This window comes from Cantharellus anzutake, assembly GCF_015039405.1.
Source record: "Cantharellus anzutake strain C23 chromosome Unknown EI90scaffold_143, whole genome shotgun sequence".
In the NCBI taxonomy this organism is placed as follows: domain Eukaryota; kingdom Fungi; phylum Basidiomycota; class Agaricomycetes; order Cantharellales; family Hydnaceae; genus Cantharellus; species Cantharellus anzutake.
Window position 1 is genome coordinate 131,297 of NW_024067093.1, and position 24,332 is coordinate 155,628.

The window sequence follows — 24,332 nt, forward strand, 5'->3', positions numbered from 1 at the left end:
TTGTATGGATTAAGAATAGATCCCTTCCTTTTCAATGAGCTATCAAACTCGTCTCAGTCGTTACTGGTTGTTCTTCCCACTTGTCTTTTGAATGTTGTCCTTGTTTCCTGTGAATTTTGGCTACTTCTCCATCGTCTATCAGTAGTTTTTCCTAAATTGAGTCTATCTAAAAGGCATCTACATTCCCTATTATAAACACAACATCGAGTTTTGCATTGGTTCCTGTGGAATCCTTGTTCTGTGGCACTCCCAGCCTCAGCTACTGTGTGCGGGTGTGTCAGATACACAGCGAGGGGGGCAGTGTTCCTGGACCTTTCCCTGGAAGGAGGCTGGAGGTAGAGAATGGGCAGAAGGACTGCAGCCTCAGCGACTCAGAGAGGAGTGCTGTGCCTACGTTCGGTAACACTTTAGGAGTCTGGTCCTTAACTTCAGAACAAGAGGGCAAGAACTCTGGGGGAGTCTAGTCGTCGATTTTGCGCTGAGGTGCCATCAACTACAGTACAGGACTTATATACATAATAGAAGATAAAGGGGAAAACCCGAGGGGGACTTACCCACTTGCCAGGTCAGCGAGCTCGTGAGAGAATCGCCTTATCGAGCATTGTGGAGTGGGTAGGTGAAGGGTGGAATTAGCGACAGCTACTGGAGAGTGGGAAAACCTTTGCGGAGTGGGTGGAGGTCCTAGGAGGTCCATAGTAATATTGGGTAGGTAGAAATATTAATAAACGTATAAGGTGAGGATAAGAGGTACCAGAGAAGGTACCGGAGATCGGAGGCAGAGGTGAACTGGAGGTGAACCAGAGGGTATGGCGGAGGTGCAGGGGGAGGACAGACCGGAGGTGGACCAGAGGCATGGCGGAGTAGAGTGGAGGTGAGGTGGAGTTGGTATGGATATGACAAGGTGTGGGAAAGCAGTTTCCATGGAGGTTTTCTGGTTGGTTTTATAGTCAGATCTTACCTGATTGACCTTGTTCCTAGTTTGATATTCGCTATAAATTCTCCCAAGCATTCCATCTTGTTGATGCTAAGCTTGAAGTATTTTTATTAATTTTCTATCTTCATATTTGTTGTATGTAGTTGCAGAAATTTGTAAAAATTCATGAGAATTCATTAAAATTCAGGTTCTTCTATCCTCTCATTTCTACTTGTCATATGAGGGTTTTGTGATTTTTCTGGCATATTTCCACAATGAGTTTTCATAGGGTGACCATTATTTCTCCTACAACAGAGCTGAGCTATCACAGGTGGTTCCACAGGCAATCCCAGGCATTAAAGAGAAAAGGTACACACAGCACATCTGGCAGTGTAGTACCCATGTGGGGTGCCTGGCATCAGACCTGTTTGCACTACAGGTGCAAGAAGAAGAGAGTCATCCATTTAAAGATAGAGAGGAAATAAAGGAAAGAGAGAGAAAGAGAGAAAGGAAGAAGGGAGAGAGGGGGGGGCAGCATGGTGTGGTGCAGTATGCCCTGACACAAGGGCATTTTGAAGTGGAGAAGCAAACAAAGCAGAAGATCATGGGGCAAGAGGGAGACCTCAGCACACCAGGTCTTCTTACAGACCAAATCATCATTACCAGGAAACTAAGCAATGAGTGGTTCAAGAGAATCAGCACAATACCAAGTGGACATTATGAGCACATGGATCCCAAGACTAACCACAGATGGCAACAATGACTTGTATTGTGCAAGTCTGTTGGAAAACTCAGTAACTGCAAAAAGTGTAATCCCAAGTCATGAAGGGTCATGAATTCATGCAGTTTCATGAACCTGCACAGAAATTCCTGAGGATTCATGAGGATTCATGCTGGAGCGCACACAGTCATGCAGTCTCATGAAAGTTTTCATGAACTTTCATGACCAAATATAATCAGTTCAAGTTGGAAATTGACAGGACACATAATGCACCCCCATTCCCCCTTGTGAATGTTCATGAATGTGCATGACGAAGAATAGTGTCATACCTGATCCTGACCCAACTCCCAGAACTCTTCCACAAACTCTGGAGTCCCACTTCACCCCACCCTGGCCAGCCTCCAAGAGTCTACTCTACATCAGCAAACTTGGTAGGGAGCTCTCAGAGCTCTGTGATGTTAGCACTGGGCGAGGGTGGATGATCCCGGAGGGGAACCGGAGACTTAGCAAGGAGGGACCTTGGTGTTAGAAACTGGTCCGGGGTCGGCACCGAAGGTTGCCATTAGCAGGCCACTATAGGCCACGATGGCTGTGATGCCATGAACAAGGCCCGAGGGTAGGGCATTTGGCCTCAGTGACTCTAAAGGAGCGCTGTGCCCCCTAGCTGTCTCTTGGCCCTCATTTCAGACTTACTGGGGTTGCCTTGCTGGGGTCAGGACTTGGGAGTCATGGTCAAATCGATATTAGAGCTAAGGTACAATAAAGTATCATACAGGATATATATAGGGAGAATGAATGAATGGAAGCGGACCCGGGCTGAAGGCCGAGGGGTCCAGAAGCAAAAGGGAACAAAGAGCGGGGTTGGCCACACAGCGGCCAGCAATGACCGAGGGTCAAAACAAACAATAACAGATAAATAAAGGAAGGAGTGCAGGGCCGCGATAGCGGCAATGGTATCGTAGCGGCGCTGGACTTGGAGTTGGGCCGGAGTCAGGCACAGGAATGGTAGTGGCCCTGTAGGGGCCAAGTGGGCGGGGTAGAGGAGTCGCACTGGGCATGGTGCCAGAGGTGGACTCAGGGTGGGAAGGTTGGTGTGGCTGTCATATCCGTGCATACCCGACCCCGACCCGACTTCCGGACCTCCACCCTCTTCACCTCCGGAGTCATAACCTACCGCTGCCTTTCCGATACTCACCTTCGGTCTTGGCAACACACCCCTCCTCTTACCTCTCCGACCCCTTCTCCGTCCGTTCCGATACTCATCTCGGACCGAACATCGCCCTACTCGCCACCCTTCCTACAACTCCGCTCCCCCTCACCACACCTCCACCCTCCCGTCATCCCCTACGCTTTCTCCGTCCGTTCCGATATCCACCTTCGGACCTGACTACTCTTCCTTACCTGTCCCCTCTCTCCTTCCTCCGTCACTCCTCCGCCACCCTTCCGCCAAGTTACGACCATCCACCGCTGTTCTGTACTTCACACTCGGACACCGTTCGTACCTTACTCCGAGCCTCCGTCATAGTCCATACCTCGGACTTTGACTCCACCTCGGTCTTAGTCCATTGCATTGGTGACCTCATACTACGTAAACACCATTGCCAATATTCCTCGGACTTCCAACCCCGCCTCCGTAACCTCCGTAAGCTCCGCAACCCCCGAGCTTCGCGGACCGCCTCCGGCACTCTCGCCGTTTGTAATGTATTTCTCGCAATTCCCCCTCATCCCTATTTGGACTACTGCTTCCTTCTATTCTAGCCAGTTAGTCATCACCCCCACTTCCCCTCATCCTCCTGCCCCTCTGGGCCTCGCCCACTCTACCTCCTTTCGGATGTATCACAGGTCTTGCCCTATGACCTTCGGTACCGCTCCGCTCCCTCTAACCCTTTGTTCCCGTTCGGACATCTTCGTTCCGATTTGGTCACCCTTTGTTTCTCCTTGTGCTTTTGCCCCTTCCTTATATATATCGGCGCTTGTACATACTCGTCTGGTTTCAGTCCGAAATCGACCTGAAATGCCCCCAAGAGACTTCCTGCTCACCTACTGTGAAATTAAGGACCAAATGGACAAACAGCAATGGCACAGCGCTCCACTTGAGTCGCTGAGGCCAAGGTCCCTCCACGCTAAGTCTCCGATTCCACTCCGGAGTCGTCCGTTTCCGCCCATCTCTAACAGTGGCTGTGGGGAGTCGGCCAGGTGCAGGGGAGCCTAGGGGCAAGCAGGGGAGTGAGCAGGGAGTCCTCAGGGAGGATAGGGCTGAGGTCGGGGCTCGCACTCACGCTTGCATAGTGGGAATGGGCTCAGGTGGCATCAGGACAGGTGGCTAACAGGCCGGAATGCATGGCCATGACACTTGGCCTCAGCGACTCATGCGGAGCGCTGTGCCATCGCTGTTTGTCCATTTGGTCCTTAATTTCAGAGGCAGTGAGCAGGAAGTCTCTAGGGGGCATTTCAGGTCGATTTTAGACTGAGGGCCTAAAACGAGTATGTACAAGCACCTGCATATAATAGAGAGACGAAAGCACAAGGAAGTCAAAGGGGGTCCAAATTGGAAAAAAGGCATCCAAATGGGGACAAAGGGATGACAGAAGCGGAGCAGCACCGAAGGTCATAGGTTAGAACCTGTGGTACATCTGAAAGGAGATAGGGCGAAGCCCAGAGGGGCAGGAGGATGGGGTGAAGTGGGGATGATGACTAACTGGCTAAAATGGAGAGAAGCAGCAGTCCAAATAAGGATGAGGGGAAAGCACGAAAGATACATTACAACCGGCGAAAGTGCCGAGTAAGGTCCGTGGAGCTCGGAGGTTGTGGAGCTTATGGAGGTTGCAGAGGTGGGGTTGAAAGTCCGAGGAATGTTGGCAATGGTGTTTATGTAGTATGAGGTCACCAATGCAATGGACTTAAGCTGAGGTGGAGTCAAAGTCCGAGGTCGGAACTATGACGGAATCTCGAAGCAAAGGTACGAGCGGTGTCTGAGTACAGGGTATGGAGCAGCGGTGGAAGGTTGTAACTTGCTGGAGGATTGGCGGAAGAGGGGAGGAGGGAGGAGAGTGATGAGAGGAGTGGGGAGAGGAGTGGAGGAGGAATGGTGTCAGGTCCGAAGGCCAGTATCGGAGCTGACAGAAGTAGGGTAGGAGAGGGACGGAAGGGTGGAGGTGACATGAGGAGTGAGGAGGAGTAATAGGAGGAGGGTGGCGAGAGGAGTGATGTTCGGTCCGCAGGTGAGTATCAGAGCGAACGGAAGTAGGGTAGGACTCCGGAGGTGATGAAGATGGGGGTCCGGGAGTCGGATCGGGATCGGGTATGTACAGATATGACACCAACACCCTCTGAACACTGAGCCACACCTCTCCCTTCGAATCCAGTCTTTGACAATTACCAGTATTAGTATCTATTTATTTATTTCCTTATCTATTTATCTATTTATCCATTCATTCATTCATCCATCTATCTATCTATTGTACATGCCAAAAGTCGCCTGGGAACAAAAAGAGTTGCTCGCACAGGGGTGTGTGGTAGTTTTGAGCTGGGGGCATTAGTACTTTTGAGTCATCCAAATCGGACAAACCGATTTTTCTTTGGCTTGCTGTAATCCTAAAATCCTTCAATGGTTTTGTGGTTCAGAACTGGTTCCTGATACCCCCCAACTTAGAGAACCAGAACCGAACTGCAGTTTAGTTCCGGGTTCGGTTCCGGTTCGAACCGGTTTCTCGCGAACTTCGACACCCCTACCAAACCATATTCCACAGCGAAAGTGAAACTGCCACACACAGAACAAAAGGTCAATCATTGCCACATCATGGTCTTTAGTAATCAGTTCCCCACCCGATACACCAGCTGGTCGTTGAACAGTATTACCTTGTCCTGGGTATCTGACCTTCTGGTATGTTCCTGCCCAATCAAAATATGGACAGCCAGCGTGTCAGGGTCAGCGAGAATGGCAATGTCTCGAATATCGTTGTGCAGCGTTTGCACGATATTTCGTATATTAGATTTCACGAGTTTCGCTTGTCATTTGAGAGTATGGTGATGTCAGAAAGTGGGCGATATCGCGAAAAATCCACGATAACCACAAGCCATCTTCCAGGAAGTGAAGTCACCCCCCAAGCTGGGGTGCATGTCCCAGGTTGGCGAGTAATCGGCAGGCCTCTTCCGAATAGCGCTTCGCGAACTTGATACGCAGGCATTCTTCAGGGCTAACACTGGTTTGTGCAACAAGACAGGCTTTCCCCCAACTCGTGACTGATACATGAAGCCGATATCCCGGCCTGTCTTGTCTTTATAGCTTGTTGGATAGAGAAATGCGCGATCTGCTGCTTGGGCTAGGGAAGGGAGCGACTCATAGTGCGTTTCCATCCACTGGATGCCTTTCCTGAAAGCATCCAGGCTAGACGCAGCACTCATGCTGGTTTCGCCTGTCCAGAGAGGCATCAAACAGGTTCACAGGTATGTTCTTCCTATGCACAAACAGCAAAGAAGTGACCCTAGTAGTATATTGAAAATGTACAGGCGGTGACATACCTGAATCAACCATGAGAACACACGGGAAGCGGGACTGGCGGTCTTGTCCAAGCACATTTTTTAGGAATTGTGGATAATAACCAACAGCTTCAAAGAGCGCGGAACCAGAGCATGAATCATTTTTGCATCCTCTAATGGCAGGTGGCAAGATGATGACTTTGCCGTCCATTCTGTACTTAGCATTATTGGCCGTTTCCGGCGCCATGTAAATCCCGCCCTGCTGTAAAACACAAATCGCCGACCTAAGATTATCATACCATGTACACGCGGCTGCGGTGAGGGCTTGAAGAAGCCCTTGGGCCCATGCTGCTGGCGATGCTGCTCAACGACTTTTGAATAGTCGAATGGCTGGTTAATGCAGACCAGGCCTTGTGCGACGACTTTGAGCGCGCTGGGGGTGGAAAGAGCTTCTACAGGATCTTTTTGAGACGTTCTGGCCCATCATCCTCGGAAGGGGCCCTTAGCCATTTGGCAACGCGGCTGCAGCAAAAATTGGGGTGATTAGTCTTGTATACTAATAGCTGGGCTGAACCAACGAAGCCATACAACTCACAATCTGGCTGCACGTCGACTACCAAGTGGGGAAACTGCACGGGCAACGCCGTTCGCTGGCATCATCGTCATCGTCATATATAAAACAGTTCAGCCCGAGGGTGCGATATTGTGGCGAGCTTGAATGAGAGACGAGACGAATGTACGAGCGACTTGCTCGTGACGAAGTTGCTAGATATCTCTTTTGCCACCCAGCCACTTCGCGCGAAACACCTCTCCATCCGAGATCAGAGTCGCTATAGCCCGCCGCATGCCAAAATTGGCTGTCGAATCGGCGCATCTCCCCACGGCTAATATTATTTTTATTGGTGTGTTGGGTCAGAGGGTTGGGTCAGTCTGTTCTGCGTCTATTTTTACTGCAGTCACGTGTGTGTAGTGACCGTTTCAAAATCAATTTTTGGACCCCCACATGACCGGTCGCTTCACTCGCTGTTTAGGCTGCGAACCAGACACTTCGGCCAACTTCGCGACAACCAAATCGTGAGCGGTCCAGGTGGTGACCTTCTTCACTACAGCAGCCGCTAGGTACTACTTCTTGCTTCGGGCGCTGCACAATGAATTCACACCCCAGGGAACTCATGCTGTGGAATGCAGCGATATTCGGCCCAAGTAGCCTTCCTAACACTAGGTATAACGCAGCACACGACTTGCCCACAATTCAGCTCAGCGGACACTCCCTTCGAGGTGGAACATTCACGCTGCTTCTGACGCCTGGCGGGTCCTATCCCAGCAAACAAACGAGCATCCGAGTTTCATGGTCCCATCCCTGTGGTTTTGACATGACTCCTTGAATCACCCGCGTCCAGGTCATCTTATCCTGGCCCAGCATCACTTGATAGTGATTGATTACATATTTCCGCGCGCACAAGCAGCCAACTCTCCTTCTGCTGCCTCTTAGGGCCCGTGCAAATATATGCGACAGGTTTGGCAGCAATGCGATGTGCCCAGGATCGACACGTTTGCAGCGCTGATAATGGTGCCAAGGCTCGGATATTGGATCGCCAGAACCCCGCAGATGTTCCGGAGCAACGCCCTCAAATGACAGCGGGGGAAGCGGATGGGGGAATGAGGCATTTCCTGCTTCGATTTTCGCGCGCAGGATCGCAATTTCGGGCGCAGAGTCAGCTGAGCGCGACGATCCAGGCAAGTAAGCAGCGTTAGTCGCGAGCCAGGCCAGAAGTGGGAATGGGCACACTTGCTGCCAGCCCAAATCCTTCTAATCGACCAGCAGTTATCCCGCAGTTAACGATCTTGAGCGGCATTATCCTGGGCATGGAGACGTGCGGGTCAAGACAAATTGGATGGCGGAAGCGCCACGGAGATGGGGGCAGCGGCAGCGTCGTTCGAGCAGGAGCCCGTGCCGGGGTGGAGATGGTGGCGCGGGAGGTGTGGAAGGCTCAGGCAGAAAGGCTCAGGGGTGCGGGCTCAGGGAGTTAAGCGCCAGGTGGCCTGCTGCCGCAGACGCTTGTGCAGCCGCTGGTCAAAAAGCGGGAGAAACACCCGGCGATAGGAAGGAAGACTCGAGTGTGGAGAGTCGGCACCTGCATTTGCCTGCATTTCCTACTAGCCATGTGGCTGCCCTTGGTGTGGGCGGCGCTGCGACACCAGCCTAAACTGGCTGCCCCCCGCGGCCCTGGGTGCTGAGAGTTGTCGGGCTGACAGGCTGCCGCTAACCCGGCAGCGCTGGCTAATCGCAAGGCATGCTCACCCGGCTAAGCTGGGGCTCCAGCGCTGCTACTCCCCCCGCTGCGGGCTTCGCCAGGCCACGGGGGTGTGGGGAGAGAGCGCGGGCTGTAAGCCGCAGGCAGCGGGGGTGCGCAGCCTGTGCTGGGCTGAAGTGTGCTGCTGCTGCAGAGCAGCAGCCACTCGGCAGATGTTGGCAGGCAGTGCAGGTCTAATAGTGCGCCCCATCTGGAATGCTTGTAGGCAGTTCTCATAAAGGACCATTCGCGAAATAGGGCAATTGGGTAAAATTTGTGCCTCGCTGGTAACAGCAGATGCTGGTTAGAAGGGAACTGGCTATATCCAGCCCCTTATAACTAACTATTGTGGTTTTGCAGGAGTTCTGAAGGGTTAGAAACCTCATGTAGGCCATCAATCTCCACATTCTCATCATCCATTGGGTCTCCCCCACATCTTGACTTGGCTGCTGCTGCACATTTGTACATACCCAAGTGAAAACAGGGCGCGGGACATAGCCAGGGCGCTTTGAAGTTTCTTGAAATGCATCCACTATCTGCTTGGAAAATGTGAAAGCAATTGCTGTGCTCTGGACATGTTCACACAGTGTTGTCCCATGGCGGTGAAGTGGGTGGAATGCTAGGATGGTGTCAAGTGCCCCGCGCACAATGATGCCAAGACTAACATTGGCAAAATCAGCTCCTGCATGATCTACACCAGGTTCCACTATGCGGGATGATGTGTGTGCCACCACCCAGTTGATGTGTGCATTGTCTGTGTGGCAAGGACTAGAGTATCTTCAGTTTACTTCCCAGATAATGTGGGAGCACTCACGCCACATAGTTGGATGCATAATATACTTCAGGTGGTGGGCGCTCAACAGCAGGGAAGTTGTAAACTTTGCCATTGAATTCAAATGAGTAGCCCTTGTCTGTTACAGAGAAATTTAGGCTGATTGTGTTGTCTATTCAGTTAGAGATGCTGAATACTCACCACTGCCATCAATAGTAGGTGAAAAAAATGCTGGGATGCCCAGGCTTGTAATCCCACATGCAAGTTCATTTGTGATCTCAATAGGAAGGTTGGCTGCTAACAATGCCCAAGTCGCTGCAGCAGCTCCCAAAAGCTCCCCATCACTTTTTCTAAGCTCACTCTTGGTATACCTATTGTGGAACTTTGTATGACCCAATTCAATAGTATCAGGAGAACGCTTGTGTCGAGCTCCAGCACTGATTCCAAATGCATATATCTTCCCATGATGAGAGGGCTAGTGCAGCATTTCAGCAGAGAATGAGCAGATACTCAACATACATACATGCAAATTGCGGCGCTCAAGAGCATGCTCATTATTGATTTGCTGAAGACGTTCCAACAATGCCTTGCCAGTTGGTGACAAGTTTGTTGCATTGCGCAGCACAAGAAGCTCTATATCTCCAGTGCCTAGAAATAGATGTTAGTAGAAATTATATAAACATCAATTTCTCATACACTTGTTCAGGACAAGATGTGAATGCTCCCTGTCTAATATTTTCCACCCTTCTTCCTTTTTCCCGATATATGTAACATTGGGGAACCTTGCTGGATCTGGGTGTGGTGGCATGCCTTCTGATTCATCAACAAGCCATGTAGCAGGTTTCTTTTTGATGTGAGGGAATTTGTAATCCAAAGCTGGATCAAATTCAACATAATGGACCTGTAAATCCAGCTCTTGAGCTTGTTGAATCAGGGTCTCTTTATCTATGCGCCGCTTCAGGTCCAAATCCTGCACCTAGTGGGGTAGAATGCGATGCAACAGTGTGATTCTCCAGAGTAATAGGCCTTACCACCCGCTGTTTCGCCCATCGGCTTGCTTTGACCTCATCTTTGAGTATCTTGACATGCTTCTGAGCAACACATAGATATTGAAATGTCTTGACACCCTTGAGTTTCTCTGGCCCATTGCGAATGACATCATCGATCTGCTGCTGTTCATACAGTCCTGCATTAGGCTTGATCAGGTGCACTGAGGACAAGAATATTACCTTCTCAACCTTGCACTCAGCAGCTAGAAGGATGAGGACTACATCCCAGGCAGCTGTAGCATCATCCCAGTTTGTTGTTTTGAACACTTGGTCGAGGGATGAGGCACATATTTCAATGCAGCTTTGCACTCCAACACAGCAGTATTCGTAAGTACTCTATCCAAGCAGTGTGCCACATACACTTTGTTGCAATATTTCGCACTTTTTTTGGCTTCGGCTCAGAAGACATTGCAGCAGAGAGTTGACAAAGTGATATCATAACACAGCCTCAAGTCACATGACAGCAGCATGAGAACATCAGCCTAACAAGAATGTGGAACTTGGTGCAACCACTTGTTCCACCATGTGGAAAGCCTTATATGCAGCACATAGGCCAACAGACAAGTGACATGCTGCTGTTAAACTCACAGTCGGTGTGTTGACCTGACCCAGAATGAGGGCAGAGGGAGGGGGTGGTGTAGGAGAAATAATGGGCACCCTATGAAAACATGTTATGAAATTATGCTGTGGAAACACCATTGACACTGTGGAACAGGAAAGGATGAGTAACAAGGAGATGTAGATTTCCTTGGAATTTTTACGATTTTTTTTATGAATTTTTATGACAATTACCAATGAATTCAAACATAGAAAATCAACAAAAATACTTCGAGCTTAGCATCAATAGGATGGAATGTTCAGGAGAATTCACAATGAATAACTAAACAAGAATGGAGTTATTCGGAAAAGATTTGACCAAGTACTCTTTAATAATGATAAACGAGTGAAATGGTTCAAATTTAGAACAAAATACTTGGTCGTAGTTAAGAATTGAACAAACAAATGTGTTAGAGCTCTCTGCTTTATTAGTATATTTTTCCCTAAAATTCCCACCATGGTCCATCGTAGTTTTGTGGTTTTTTTGTAGTTTTTTGTCCATTTCCCCTGGTTCCTGCTCGTATTATTGCATCCTAGTCCTTCATATGTAGTGTTTGTTGTTATAATAAGTCATCCTTGTCACGAACCCACCCAGGGAAGATCCGAAACACTACCCAGGTGGGTGTGTCTGATGGAGCTCGATGTTCCAGGTCGTCTGACTGTCATATCCATACCAACTCTGCCCAACCTCCGATCTACTCCACCACTGTGTTCCCCTCTGGTTTGTCCTCTCCCTCATCTCCACCATAACCTCCAGTCCACCTCACACGGTAATCTAATTGTGGCACTAAAGACAAGCTTGAGGGGGGAACGAACGTGTTGAATGCTCACTGTCGTCCTCTGTCTGTGGCTTTCGGCCTGTCACAAAGTCAGGTAGGTGTCTACTTATTGGGATGAGTGTTGACGCACCGGGCAACTTGACGAGCAGTGCCTCTCCAGCTAAGATGTTCAAGCCTGCTATTTTCCGACTCGGAAGGAGTTCTTTAACCCTCATATTAGAGAATGCCTCGCTGACTAGCTCCTCAAGCACTTCATGATCATTAACGACGAAATCAGCTGGTGAGTTTGCAAATCTCCACACTTCGAGCTCGAACGCAGCAGTGTCGTCAAGGCGAGGCGACCCCTTGGCCTTGACCTTCTCCACCAAGTCATCAACATCGGCGCCGGAAGATACTTCGACCTTGAATGGCCGGCCAGTAGGCCTGTTATTGTGATTGACCACAAGGCACCAGACTTCCATGACAGTGAACCAGACACAATAAACTCGGCCAACTCCGTGACAATTACATACAGAGCAAATCGATAGGTCAAATCGTGAGCGGTCCGAGGTGTTGACCTTCTTCACTCTAACAGGCTACAGCGGCCGCTAAGTACTATTGGGGTGCTGCACAATGAACCTATTCGAACTTAGGCCACGATGGAACATTCAAGCTGCTTCTGACGTTCGATGAGTCCTATCCCAACAAACCCGCCACCGTTGCCAAATATGCTCCATCCGAACGTTTATGCGAACGGAGAGCTTTGGCTGGTCACCTACCCACGATGTCGCTGCAGTACTGACGAGCATCCAAATGTTTGTTTCACGATCCCATCGGTATGGGTTTCGTTAGTTTTGACGCAAACCCTCATCCAGATCATCTTATCCTGCCAACATCATTTGAGAGTGATTGATTACGCATGTACAAACAGTCAGCTCTCCTTTAGGATTCATGTAAATGACAAGTCTGGTAGCAATGCGATGTGCTCAGAGTCGACCTCCCCCAAACCCGTGTCAGACAGATGCTAAGTTAAGAGTTGATAATGGTGCCAAGGCTAGGATGTTGGATCACCCATAGATGGTCCGAAGCAACGCCCCGAAAATGACGACGGAGGAAGCAGACGGAAAGGATGAGACATTTCCTGCTTCGATTTTTGCGTGCAGGATCGAAATTTCGGGCAGAGTCAACTGAGCGTGACGATCCAAGCAAGTAAGCAACGTTAGTCGCGAGCCATTGAAACAAGAGGTCAGAAGTGGGGATGGGCATACTTACTGATAAGTCCAAATCCTTCTAATCGACCAGTGGTTCTCCCGAAGTGAGCGACGTTATTCCGGGTATGAAGATCTACTGAGTTAAAAGACAAATCAAATGATGGAAGCACTTGAACATGGAGACAGCGGCAGCGACGATCGAGCGAGGGGCCCATGCCGAGATGGAGATGGCGGTATGGGCGGTATAGGAGGCTCAGGCAGAAAGGCTCAGGGGTGCGAGCTCAAGGAGCGTTTAAAAGTGAGTGACACCCAATGAAAGAACATCGGAAAATCAGCCAATCGGCCATAAATCGGCAATCCAACCCTCAAAACCCCAGCGGAATCGACGCAAAAGCCGAGCACGACGCAGCCTGTCATCACCAACCCCCACGGGTCATCGATTCCGCGAAAATCGGTGAAATTGCCCACAAATCCAGAATGTGCAGCACACAGTGACCCGCCACCACAGACGTTGTACAGTCGCTGATCAGGAGTCGAGAGAAACATTCGATGGTAGAATGGAAGACTCGAGCGTGGAGAGTCTGAAGCGCTTGAGCCAAAGAAGTTGAGATGGCGAGTTGGTGGCGAGATCGAGACAAAGATATGGGGGAGCCGATACTTACGTCGTCGAGGGGATGAAGCGACTGGGCAATCATGCCTCAGGACCGGTAGCGTTTCTAACGCTAGGAAGGGCGAGTGGGGCGCACGGTCAGATGCAATGACCGTAGCAAGCAGGTGGGCAGATGCTAAAGACATTGTCGTTGTTGTTGAACTCTTGTTTGTTGAAGCGTGTAATGTCGAGATCGATGAACCGGCAACTGTGGACACGTGGGCTTGGGCGGATATGAATGATGCGAATTGAGGAATGGGGGGATCAGATGTGGGGATAGGTTCTAAGGGCGTCGCAGAACGTCAGAACGGCGAGTTAAAGGGGGGAGAAAGGCATGGAAAGGGGGAAAATTATGACCAACGCACCAAAAATCAGTGACCAGCCAAAACTCGCCCATCTGACCTTCCAAACTGAAGCAAAGGGCTTGGGGCAAAGCAACCGCCACCACATAATTCATCCCCCCGTCGACAAAATCGCTCGAACGGCAGCAGATCGTCTGCCAGCTTAGGATGAAGCTAACGTAAGATCCGGGCCGATGGCACAAAGGACCGGCCAAATCGGCCAAAAATGACACAGAAGGCCGTCACGAAGCAGCCCACCAAAGACGCCTACGGCCAAAATTGCCCATGGATTCAGATAGAGATCCGAGGCAAATGCGCATTGGACCAACGTGAGGTGTTGAAATGGAGGCTAAGGGCGTGCACAAAAGATCATAGACACCATCAATGTGATCGCCAGAAAATCAAATGAGAGTCTGGAAATGCGGTTGAGCGCAGATAGGGCAGAAAGTGAACCAGAAGCGGAAAAATTAAGTTCGTACGGAGTCGAACTCTCATCAAAGGGATTCCCCAACAGGATCTGATACGGAAACTTCAGCGGGCGAGACTGATATGGACGATTCAGTGGGCGATACAAATGGCGACGAATCGAGACCGACGTTTTCAACGGCAAGAGACAGCGTTGAGTCAGTCTGTTTTGCTGCCTTGCCCAACCTCAACGCGATTGTTGACAAAAGTGGGAAAATTGGGGTTGGTAGAAGTCATCTGAAGTGTCGGCTTCGTAGATATTCTGAGTTGAGAAGGGGTTTGTGAACGGGAATACGCTGGGGGTCGTCGTTCAAGTTGCCGACGGTGACTGTTGTAATAGTTGAGCGTGACCTACCGTGTGTCATGTCATGTGCAACGTTGATAGAGTAAATTGTTAATCAAGGAGTGCTTGAGAGAAGATATATCAACCTGAAGGCTCGATGGGGCACTTGGTATGTTACGCGGAGGATTCCGAAACGCCTGAGAGGGCTTGTGTTCGAATCCTCAGGTGTTCATCTAATTTCCCGTTGTTTCTTTGTCTTGTTGCTGGTTTCTCCTGGGCTCCCGTGATCTCCTTCTCGCAAAATCTCCTATGGGTCATGTGCCACCTGAAGGTGCACATGTGCAGATAGAGAGAGGGCTCGTGACCTCTTCTCCCCTCTTGAAGGAGAGGGGAAGGTTGGGGTCCAAAAAGGGAAGTAGCACATGTGATAAAATAAAAAAAATAATCATAAAAAACCAATAAAAAGGGGAGCAGACCCAAGCAGACCGGTTGCAGACTGGCAGACCGGTGGCAATAGGCTATTTCCATGGTCGAAAATATACTTTTTTTTTTTTTTTTTTGGGGAGAGTCACAATTTTTGTGACTCAACCGGTGATGCATACTCTGTTCCTCTAGGGGGAACAGAACGCCTCTGTGACAACATTTTGTTACAATATTGTGACACAAACGGTGATGCATACTCTGTTCCTCCAAGGGGAACAGAAGTGCATCTGTGACAACTTGTGTCACAATTTTTGTGACCAAACCGGTGATGCGTACTCTGTTCCTCCAGGGGGAACAGAAAATGCAGTGACGGCTTGTGTCACAATTTTTGTGACCAAACCGGTGATGCATATCCTCTAGGGGGAACAGAATGCCTCTGTGACAATATTTTGTTACAATATTGTGACACAAGCGGTGATGCATACTCTGTTCCTCCAGGGGGAACAGAAGTGCATCTGTGACAACATTTTGTTACAATATTGTGACACAAGCGGTGGTGCACACTCTGTTCCTCTAGGGGGAACAGAATGCCTCTGTGACAACATTTTGTTACAATATTGTGACACAAGCGGTGATGCATACTCTGTTCCTCCAGGGGGAACAGAAGTGCATCTGTGACAACATTTTGTTACAATATTGTGACACAAGTGGTGGTGCATACTCTGTTCCTCCAGGGGGAACAGAAATGTGCAAGCCAAAGTAAAACTTGCTAGAGTGCCCTACTGCTTGATGCCCTAGCGCTAGGGCAAGCTGAACCTGGTCCCTAGGAATTTTTTGACCCTAGGGCAGGATGACCCAGGTTAGGGCTAGGGATCCTGCCCTAGGGATTTTTCAAACCCTGGAACCCTAGGCCCCCTCTTAAAGCGGGAACCTCCGGGTAACTGCTTACACACCACCGTAAAATACACTATCTTGTATCACTTACGGCCTTGTGTGCTGAGCCACCCTAAGACCTCACAAGATTGCACCAGCAACAGACGCCTGACTGCCTCTATCCTTATGCTTTAATTTTTATTTGTATTGTCTGTGAATCGTTTAACCATAGACCCCTAATCACTTTTATTGTCTTTGTCTTCAGAGATCGACTCTGAAGGGCCTCCACTTCCTTTGAGTTTCTCAATTGTATTTCTTGTGTTGTGAGGAAAAGTTATGAATTTGATTACAGTCATTCACCCCTCAATGAGACACACTCCCCAATGATAAATCACCACATAACTTCCGAGCCCCCCCACCCTTTGTGATGAGATTTGGCATGTATATAAGTCGTTGCTAGGACTACTTATGTACCGAGTTTGATGTCAAGCGGGCAAGAAGTAAAGGAAAAAATCGAGGAAACATAGGGAACTTGGGTGTGAGGAGTCGCCATGCTTGCAACTTAACCACTCCAGTTTCATTGCTCTCTTCATCTTACCAATAGCTAGCCAGACAGCTAGTGAGCAAAAGGCCAGTGTTACACGTGCCAGTATTTGTTTGTTTTGATGAGACACGGAACCTAAGTCGGAAGCATGTTTTCATCCGTTACCCGAACAATCTGTAAATTAAATCACCATTCCCACATCCCCCGACCCCAATATTGCTTTGCTTGCTTCTTTTGACAAATGGTCCGGCATGCCAACTCTTTGGAGCGCCGTAGGCAGCTTGCAGCTGAGGCAGCAGAGCTGCACATGCGGAACACCGTCATTTCATATAGATCTCAGGTCCTGGATGCAACACAAAATCACAAAAAAGCTCCCAGCACCAGGGAACATGCTTCTAATTGTGATGTTTCCTATTCTACATTCATGCGGAGGCTGAGTGGTGGGAAAAGTCGGCTCGAGGCCTCAATAAACCGGTCGTGGCTGAATCAGATTGAGAGTGACACCCTGGTGGAATTCCTTCTCCTTATGTCTGACCGTGGATTCCCTGCTACCCGTGATCGTGTGAAGGAATATGCCTTGGAAGTTGCCCAGATATGCCACCCAAACCTTACTGGGCTCGGTAAAAATTGGGTTGATGGCTTTCTAGTACACAACAAAAACCGACTTGATGCCAAGTGGAGTACCAACCTTGAAAGTATTTGGGGTGGTGCTGTAAATCCTGCAGCTGTGCGACACTGGTTCCAGCTGTTACAAGCTCAGTATGACCATTTCAAATTTAGACGTGAGGATATCTACGCAATGGATGAAAGCGGCTTCCCATTTGGGACAGGACAAAAGGCCAAAGTCATTGCATGCAAGATGACAAAAATAGCACACATTCAACGTGATGGGAACCGCGAGAATGTGAGCATGATTGTAACTGTCTGTGCAGATGGCACTTCAGTGCCTCCAGTCATCATCTTTAAAGGGCAGAATGTGAACTCCAAGTGGTTGAAGGACAATCCTTTGGAGGCCGCGTGAGTTTCTTATCCATAATATCACTGCACATGCTTATACTTCCACTTTCTAGGGTCACTGTCTCAGAGAAAGGGTGGACAGACAATGAGATTGGCCTTGATTGGCTTCAAACTCTTAATGCTGCTACACAGGGAAAAGCCGCTGGCCACCCCTGTCTTCTCATAGTGGATGGACATAACTCGCACTACAGCCTTGACTTTATAACCTATGCACGCAACCACAATATTGTCATTATATGTTATCCTGCACACACAACTCATGTCCTTCAAGGACTCGATGTCGTCATATTCTCCCTCTTGAAGCGGAGCTTCTCTAAACAACGGGATGCATTCAACTTGCAGAATTACCCCAAAAAACTGAACAAGTCATCATTCTTATTGGTCTTTGGCCGTGCATGGATGGAGGCCGTGAACTCAACTCACATTATCACCAGTTTCCGAGTGACTGGTGTCTACCCTGTTAATCCATCCGTCATCCACCCTGAACAACTTGCTCCAAGCATTGAACATTCCACCCGGGGAGACCTTCCCCTCCCTGTGACCTCACCTGTTAAGCGCATTATGCACTTTCATGGTCAGCTGATGGCCCGTGTGTACCAGCGCAATGATACCCCCTCACCGATGGATGACTCACAGGATGTTCAGATGTACCTAGGGGGTCATGATGGAACATACAGTGAAGTGGATAATAATGAGTGTGATGGACCGATCATTAATCCCTTATTGTTTGCTGTGTCTCAGACAACACATGTCTGCACGCCACCGCAACCTTCTGGCTCAGATGCTGCAACAGTCAACGCTTGTTGTCAAACTCCTACCTTCCCTCCTTCCTACTCTCGGGCAAAGAAGCGCGCTGTTGATGACCTGGAACATATCATGTCATTCTCCTCATCCTCAAATTCTATTGTATCTTCCTCACCTCTTTGTTCAACCTTTAAACTACCCGAACGCGCATATGGGCACCTCAGCAATCTTCCTCCTATCAATTGGGATCTGATACATGATCACAACTCAGAGCACAAGACTCACCCTGAATTGATGAAGGAGATCGATGAAATGCGACACCAGTTTTGGAAGGCAAAGACACTGGTAGAAAGAGCCGTTAATGTGGTGGATGCAGCAAATGCCCAGTTGGCATTGGGAGGAATGTATGTGTCTAAATCACAGACACAACTTCTAGCGCGGGAGGAATTGGAAAAGTCAAAGAGAAAGAGGAAGGTGGACGTATCAAGGGAACGTTCGGCCGCGTTGTGACACATGAAGGTTTTCTGAGGGATCAAGCTGAGCGCACTCAACAGAGGCTGGATGAGGCCGAGCTGGAGAAGCTGAAGGAGGAGGCCAAGGAGGGATGGAGAAAGTTCAATGAGACACAGAAAGCAGAGGTGGCGAAATGGTGAGAGGAAAAAGCGCGCTTAGTTGCGCTCAAACAAAGAGTGCCGGCAAAGCCATCAGAAATCCGAATGAGGGGTTGGATGGCTCAGAATTATCCACAGCTCCAGCAGAACAAGCCCCCTGCAATGCCGGAGGTGCCAGGGTGTGCTGAACAAGTGGCTGATGGGGTCAGCAGGGGTCCAACATGAGTGTGCGAACGCACTGTCACACTCTGTCACAGGATGCCACTGAGGGGTGAAAGCGCCCATTTCATACTCACTCCCGTACTCACTTCATGACAGGACTCCACTCAAAATATTGCCAGCCACTGATTCATATTTACGTTCTTCATGTTATTCAAATTTATCAATTTTTTTCATGGAACTTCGTTACACTGAGGCCTGGATTAGTGAAATCCGCACCATTGGGGGGTGAATGACTGTATGTAACTCTTACAACAATCATGGCTTGACGAAAATGAGTGGGCAGTGCAGAGTTCAGCAAAGTGCGAAGCGCAAGCACTCTAGTCTCTGGTCGGAGGGACTAAACCTATTTTGCACAAATCAAAATTTTCAATTCAAATGTATTTGCAAATGTATATTATCATTGAAAATAAATTAAAAACCTCCACTATGCCAATAGTTAGCCTTGTTTCCTTGCTCGTTTGCTGTTGCGGGATTCTTGATGGGCACTGCATGTCCAGTTCGGGGGAATGTAGGACCCTAGACCCTGACATGACCTATGGAACTAATTTGTCTGTCAGAAAACAACAACAGTACAGTAAAAGGCATATACCCAAACCGTCTCACAGCCCATCCCATTACACCTAACAACATTAGTGCCATTGTCAATTTCACTTGTGGTAACTTTCATGGTACAACACATATGAATGCCAGTAGGACATTTGGGAGCATGGTGCATTGGACGGCCACTGGAATAGGTGGTTGGCAAAGCTGAGGCTGGGGAGGGTGGATGGGGGCTAGGAGAGGTGGGAATATGTTCAGGGGTGCTATCGAGGTCATCATCAATATCTTGTTCCAGTGGCAGGACTCCGATGGGAGTCTGCCAGGCCCTGGTAATGGATCTGAGCATGGTTCATTTCCTCGCAAAGGAAGTGATGGAGGGAGTCGAGATTGTCAGGGACATGTCCGGGGTCGAGGTGGTCCGGGCATAGTGTCCGGTGCTAAGGACCTCACAGGGGGTAGATTGGGCATGCATACTGGCAGGCCTGATGCAGGACAGCGATCCCTGGCCACTTAGACTGAAGTGGGAATGTTGAGAAGAAGGTTACTTCTTCAGTTCCCACCCCGGGTGTGTTTATATACATGTGGCTTGGGTCACATGAGGTCAGCCATGTCACCCCGCATACAGCTGCAGTCACCCGGGTGTCCCCATGGGGGATCCCGAGGGCGTATGCTGCATGCGCGCACACTAGGTTGCGCCCTAGAGCCATCCGGGGTCATCCAGGGCTAGGCATGTCATGTGTGCGTTGCGGGCAGGTCAATAATACATGGATATAAAGGAAAGGTCATCCATGTGAAATAGAAATAGAAGTGGAGGAGGGATAGAGGGGGAAGGGATATGAGGGAAGGGTGCAGGGTGAGAGAAGGGGTACCAGGTGAGGTGGGCCTGGGTGGAGGCGGGTCGGGCAGGTGTGCCCTGACAGAGATCTACTGAGTTCTCTTGGGCACATACTGATGTCAGGTCTCACTCCAGGTGAATGGTGATGTTCGGATGGCAACCCTTATTGGCAAAGAATGGAGAGACGCCTGTGGTGGCATTCGGAGCGTTGTTGTATGCGAGAGGTAGGAGTTCGGACCAATTATCCTGCTGGTAGTTACTATAGATGTGCAGGTACTGCTCAAGCGTCTGGTTCATCCATTTGGTCTGTCCATCTCCTTCTGGGTGATAACCAGAGGTGAAGTGGAGGTAGATGTCAAGGGCTTTACCAAGTGAACGGAAAAAATGAGAAATGAACTCCAGACCCCTGTCGGAGGTGATGTGGGAAGGAACTCCGTGTTTGGAAAACACGTGGAGAAGGAATAACTTGGCCAGTTCTGGAGAGGTGATGGTGTCATGGGTAGGGATGAAGATGCACTGTTTGGACAGGCAATCCACGACAACCAAGATGGAGGTGAATCCGGAAGAGGAGGGAAGTTGTTCAATGAAATCCATGGAGATGGAGTTCCAAGGATGTTTGGGGATAGGGAGTTGTTTGAGCAAGCTGTAAGGCTTGTGACGAGGAACTTTTGAATGGGCACAAGAAGTACAAGAGGACACATAGTTCTTGACAAAGTTATGGATACCTGGCCAGGTATAATCATGACGGACTGGCTCCAGGGTCCGATTTTGACTGAAGTGTCTGGAGAGCTGGTGGTCGTGTTTGTCTTGCAATACTGTCAGGGACTTGTCCGGGGTTGAGGGAGCCCAGGTGTAGCGTCCGGGGCTGGGAGCCTGGTGGGGGGCAGATGTCAGGGCAATAGCCCCGAACCCTGAGTCATATGTAAATTAGATACATATAGTCACGTGGGTAAGCGGGAACCTCCAGGTAACTGCTTACACCACCACCATAAAATACACATACTTGTATCACTTACGGCTTTGTGTGCTGAGCTACCCAAAGACCTCACACTTTTTTAAGTGCATGAGGTGTGTTTTACAACACAACCCACAACTACATAATCTTAACATCTGACTCGGAAGCGCCTATGGCGCCTAAACACACCCGCAAGGGCAAAGTCGCATCTGCAGCGACACTAAAAAGAAACGAGCGGTTCATTAAGAAACTGCAATCTCCCATCATGGGAGATTCAAACCAAAAACCGTTGTCAGACGATGACAAGGATCAACATGATCCGGCATTAGCAACCACCTCAGGGCTGGTCCCTGAAGGTTTTAGAAACTTACGTGGAGTAAGTGCGGGGTCAAATACCCCCAGAACTCCACGACATACCGATCTAACCCAAGCTGGGGAAGATCCCTCACCTCCTCACGAGGTGATTGACTTGCATGAAAAACGCGTATGCGCCGAACGATCAGCCCAAAAAGCTGATCGGATAGAGTCGCAGGAAACTCCAGGGCCCAACTATCCCCTGGAGTCCCCCTCATGTCCCCAAATCAAGCCCCAAAGGCAGACAAAGGGAAACAAAGGGAAGAGCCCCTGCATCAGCTATCCGAAAAACTACTGGACTTGTTCCAGGTTCCGTCTGAATGGAGGACGGAAAGTGAAGACCAACTTCTTCTCAGGCTGAAAGCCCAAGAAGGCGCGAAGATACGCCCTGAGAGCAGGATCTCCCAGAGTGCGGAAGCTCCAAAGGAACTTCTGCTGTTTACACTCCCACACACCCTGCCAGACAAGGCAAGGTTGCCAACCTCAGAGGAGGTCTCCGAGATAATGAAGAGGAGGCAAACTGAAATGAGGGAGTTCGCTGAGGAAGCCTTACGTAAAAGTAAAGAAAAACCAGCGAACAGACCCCTCTATGAAAGGGAAGCACCCTCCGCAATGGCCTCACCTAAACAAAGCAAGCATGGAGTGTTCACTCCAAGAACCCATTCTGGAACCCCCAGAAGCGGAAATGTCAACTGGGGAGAGTCTCTGCTCGCCCAACCAAACTTCCTCCTGGAAAACCAGGAATCGCACATAATAAACGTGATAAACTCGATCCAAAAAAAGATCAAGGAAACGAACCATAATAGTATGGCTCATCTAGAGATAACTCTAGAAAGAATGGCCAACGCAATCAATGCATTGACTGAAAAAATCAGCGAACAGACAAACTTGCTGAAGGAAATAAATTTCTCACAAAAGAGTGAGGAAACAAATAAACACCCCTGGACCACGGTCCAGGACATAAATAGAACTCGTGAAAAATTCACGAAAAGAACCACCAGTGAAAGCACACTGGAATATCATCAGTGACTCGACAGAGACGCTAAGGAGATCCTTCTCCCAAGGATAGGAGAAGACAATGCCGAAAGAAGGCATTGTTCAGAGATTAGGAGGAGAATTGGCATGTACCAAAGGTTCAGCCAAACATCCACTTATGACGGACCTCTCGAACAGAGAGGTAACTCAATCACACCCTCTCAAAACAATGAGAGAATACAAATACAACTTCAGGCGAATTTGCCTGAAACCAAAGAAACGCTGCAAGGAAGATTTCCCCCAGCAAAAACCCCCCCAAAGGAGATATCTCCATTGGATAGCGACCCGCGAAGGCAGGGGAGCAAGAAGAGTACCTGGAGAAATGGTACGAAAAGGCCATAAGAATGGCCAAAGTGAGAATACTCACTCCTTACCCAGAAGGAGTGAAGCCTGAAGCCCTAAAAAATGGGCCGGCATTCCCTGACAAGAAATGGTCAGGGGAGAACGACATGGAATCGTTCTGGCAGTGGTTCACAGAACTACTGGGATTCCTCGCCTTGCGAGGATGCAAAGGTCCCCAATTCGACAAAGTCCACCTGGACTGCTTGATTTGTGGATTGGGGGGGCCCGCGTTCGACCTCGGAATAAGACTCCGAGACGAAACTCTCCTCAGAGGAGGTGAGGGCATGTTCCTCGAAGTTCTCAACATATTGGTGAGAACTTTCATTAAAGCCTCTGCCGTGCTGAACGCGACAAAGAAGTACCGCAACGTGAAATACGAAGCGGAAAAAGGCCTAAAACAGTTCTACCTAGAACTGTCCAAAGCAGCGTCCCAGATGGTGACGCCGCCAGACCAGGCGTCCTTCAATGCCAGGTTCCTAAACTACATTCCCTTGAATGGAAGTGGGAAATGATTGCTCATGATAGAATCAGAGCAGACTTCTCCTCAAACGAGGAGATGTTAAAAACAATATCTCATGTAGACGAGATAATCGACGGGCTAAAAATGTCTTCAGCCTACAAATCAGGTTACTATACCCGAACAACCACCATGGCAACCACGAGCCACGGCAGAGCCCTCCCATCAGGAAAGAAGGCTGAAGAGCTGAAACCCAGATGGAAAGAGGACACATCCTCGAAGAACTCGAGGAAAACTGACCAAAAGTCAGTTCCAATTTGCGGCAAATGCGGCAAAATAGGGCAAACGAAAGATTGCCCAAGACACAATGTAACAAGCGATGAAAAACCAAGGCACATAGCTGCCATGGAGATCGCGACCTCAACGGATGAAGAGTCGAAAGGCTCATCAGATGAGAAACCAGAGAACAACTCTGGTAACTCCGAAGCATCAAGCTTCGAAGTAGAGGACCCATACGAAGGACCTCAATACTCACCCGACTCAGAGGGTGAGGAAGTCAACGTTGGGACCATAAGGATGGGCCCAATGTCACTCGTCGATCACGACGACATAAATTACAAAATCAAACTGGCTGTAGCACGCCAGTTAGAAAACACGGCAGACGAAAAAGTCGCTGAAGCCTTGGTAGAAGCACCAAGAAAAGATGCCTTGGGGAAATACACCAAAGTACCCAAGGAAAACAAGGACAAAGGGAAGAAGGACCAAAAGTCCATCAAAACCCAGTCCCCCTTGTTTGATGCAAAATTCCACATCTCAAAAGATGCGGGAAAATACCCCGCAAACAGACC

At 49.2% G+C, this 24,332-nt stretch overlaps 4 protein-coding genes across 4 annotated transcripts; 1 reads left to right on the forward strand and 3 right to left on the reverse strand.

Moving 5' to 3' along the window:
• Positions 1-5,238: 5,238 nt before the first annotated feature.
• Positions 5,239-6,779, reverse strand: EI90DRAFT_3022186 (uncharacterized protein; the record flags this gene model as incomplete). The annotated part of the gene is made up of 6 exons (XM_039057747.1): positions 5,239-5,394; positions 5,493-5,641; positions 5,705-6,049; positions 6,156-6,375; positions 6,420-6,588; positions 6,709-6,779. 6 exons carry the CDS (start codon positions 6,777-6,779, stop codon positions 5,239-5,241), a joined length of 1,110 nt encoding a protein of 369 aa, XP_038908721.1.
• A 966-nt stretch (positions 6,780-7,745) lies between these two features.
• EI90DRAFT_3294142 (uncharacterized protein) lies at positions 7,746-8,361 on the forward strand (the record flags this gene model as incomplete). Its single annotated transcript, XM_039067417.1, has 2 exons — positions 7,746-7,854; positions 7,950-8,361. 2 exons carry the CDS (start codon positions 7,746-7,748, stop codon positions 8,318-8,320), a joined length of 480 nt encoding a protein of 159 aa, XP_038908722.1. The 3' UTR covers positions 8,321-8,361.
• An 856-nt stretch (positions 8,362-9,217) lies between these two features.
• Positions 9,218-10,637, reverse strand: EI90DRAFT_3022188 (uncharacterized protein; the record flags this gene model as incomplete). The annotated part of the gene is made up of 6 exons (XM_039057748.1): positions 9,218-9,318; positions 9,381-9,654; positions 9,703-9,827; positions 9,876-10,155; positions 10,211-10,536; positions 10,589-10,637. The coding sequence occupies 6 exons, from the start codon at positions 10,635-10,637 to the stop codon at positions 9,218-9,220; spliced, it is 1,155 nt and encodes a 384-aa protein (XP_038908723.1).
• Positions 10,638-11,520: 883 nt separating this feature from the next.
• Positions 11,521-12,065, reverse strand: EI90DRAFT_3135726 (uncharacterized protein; the record flags this gene model as incomplete). The annotated part of the gene is made up of 3 exons (XM_039064741.1): positions 11,521-11,612; positions 11,657-11,683; positions 11,735-12,065. The coding sequence occupies 3 exons, from the start codon at positions 12,063-12,065 to the stop codon at positions 11,521-11,523; spliced, it is 450 nt and encodes a 149-aa protein (XP_038908724.1).
• Positions 12,066-24,332: the final 12,267 nt, after the last annotated feature.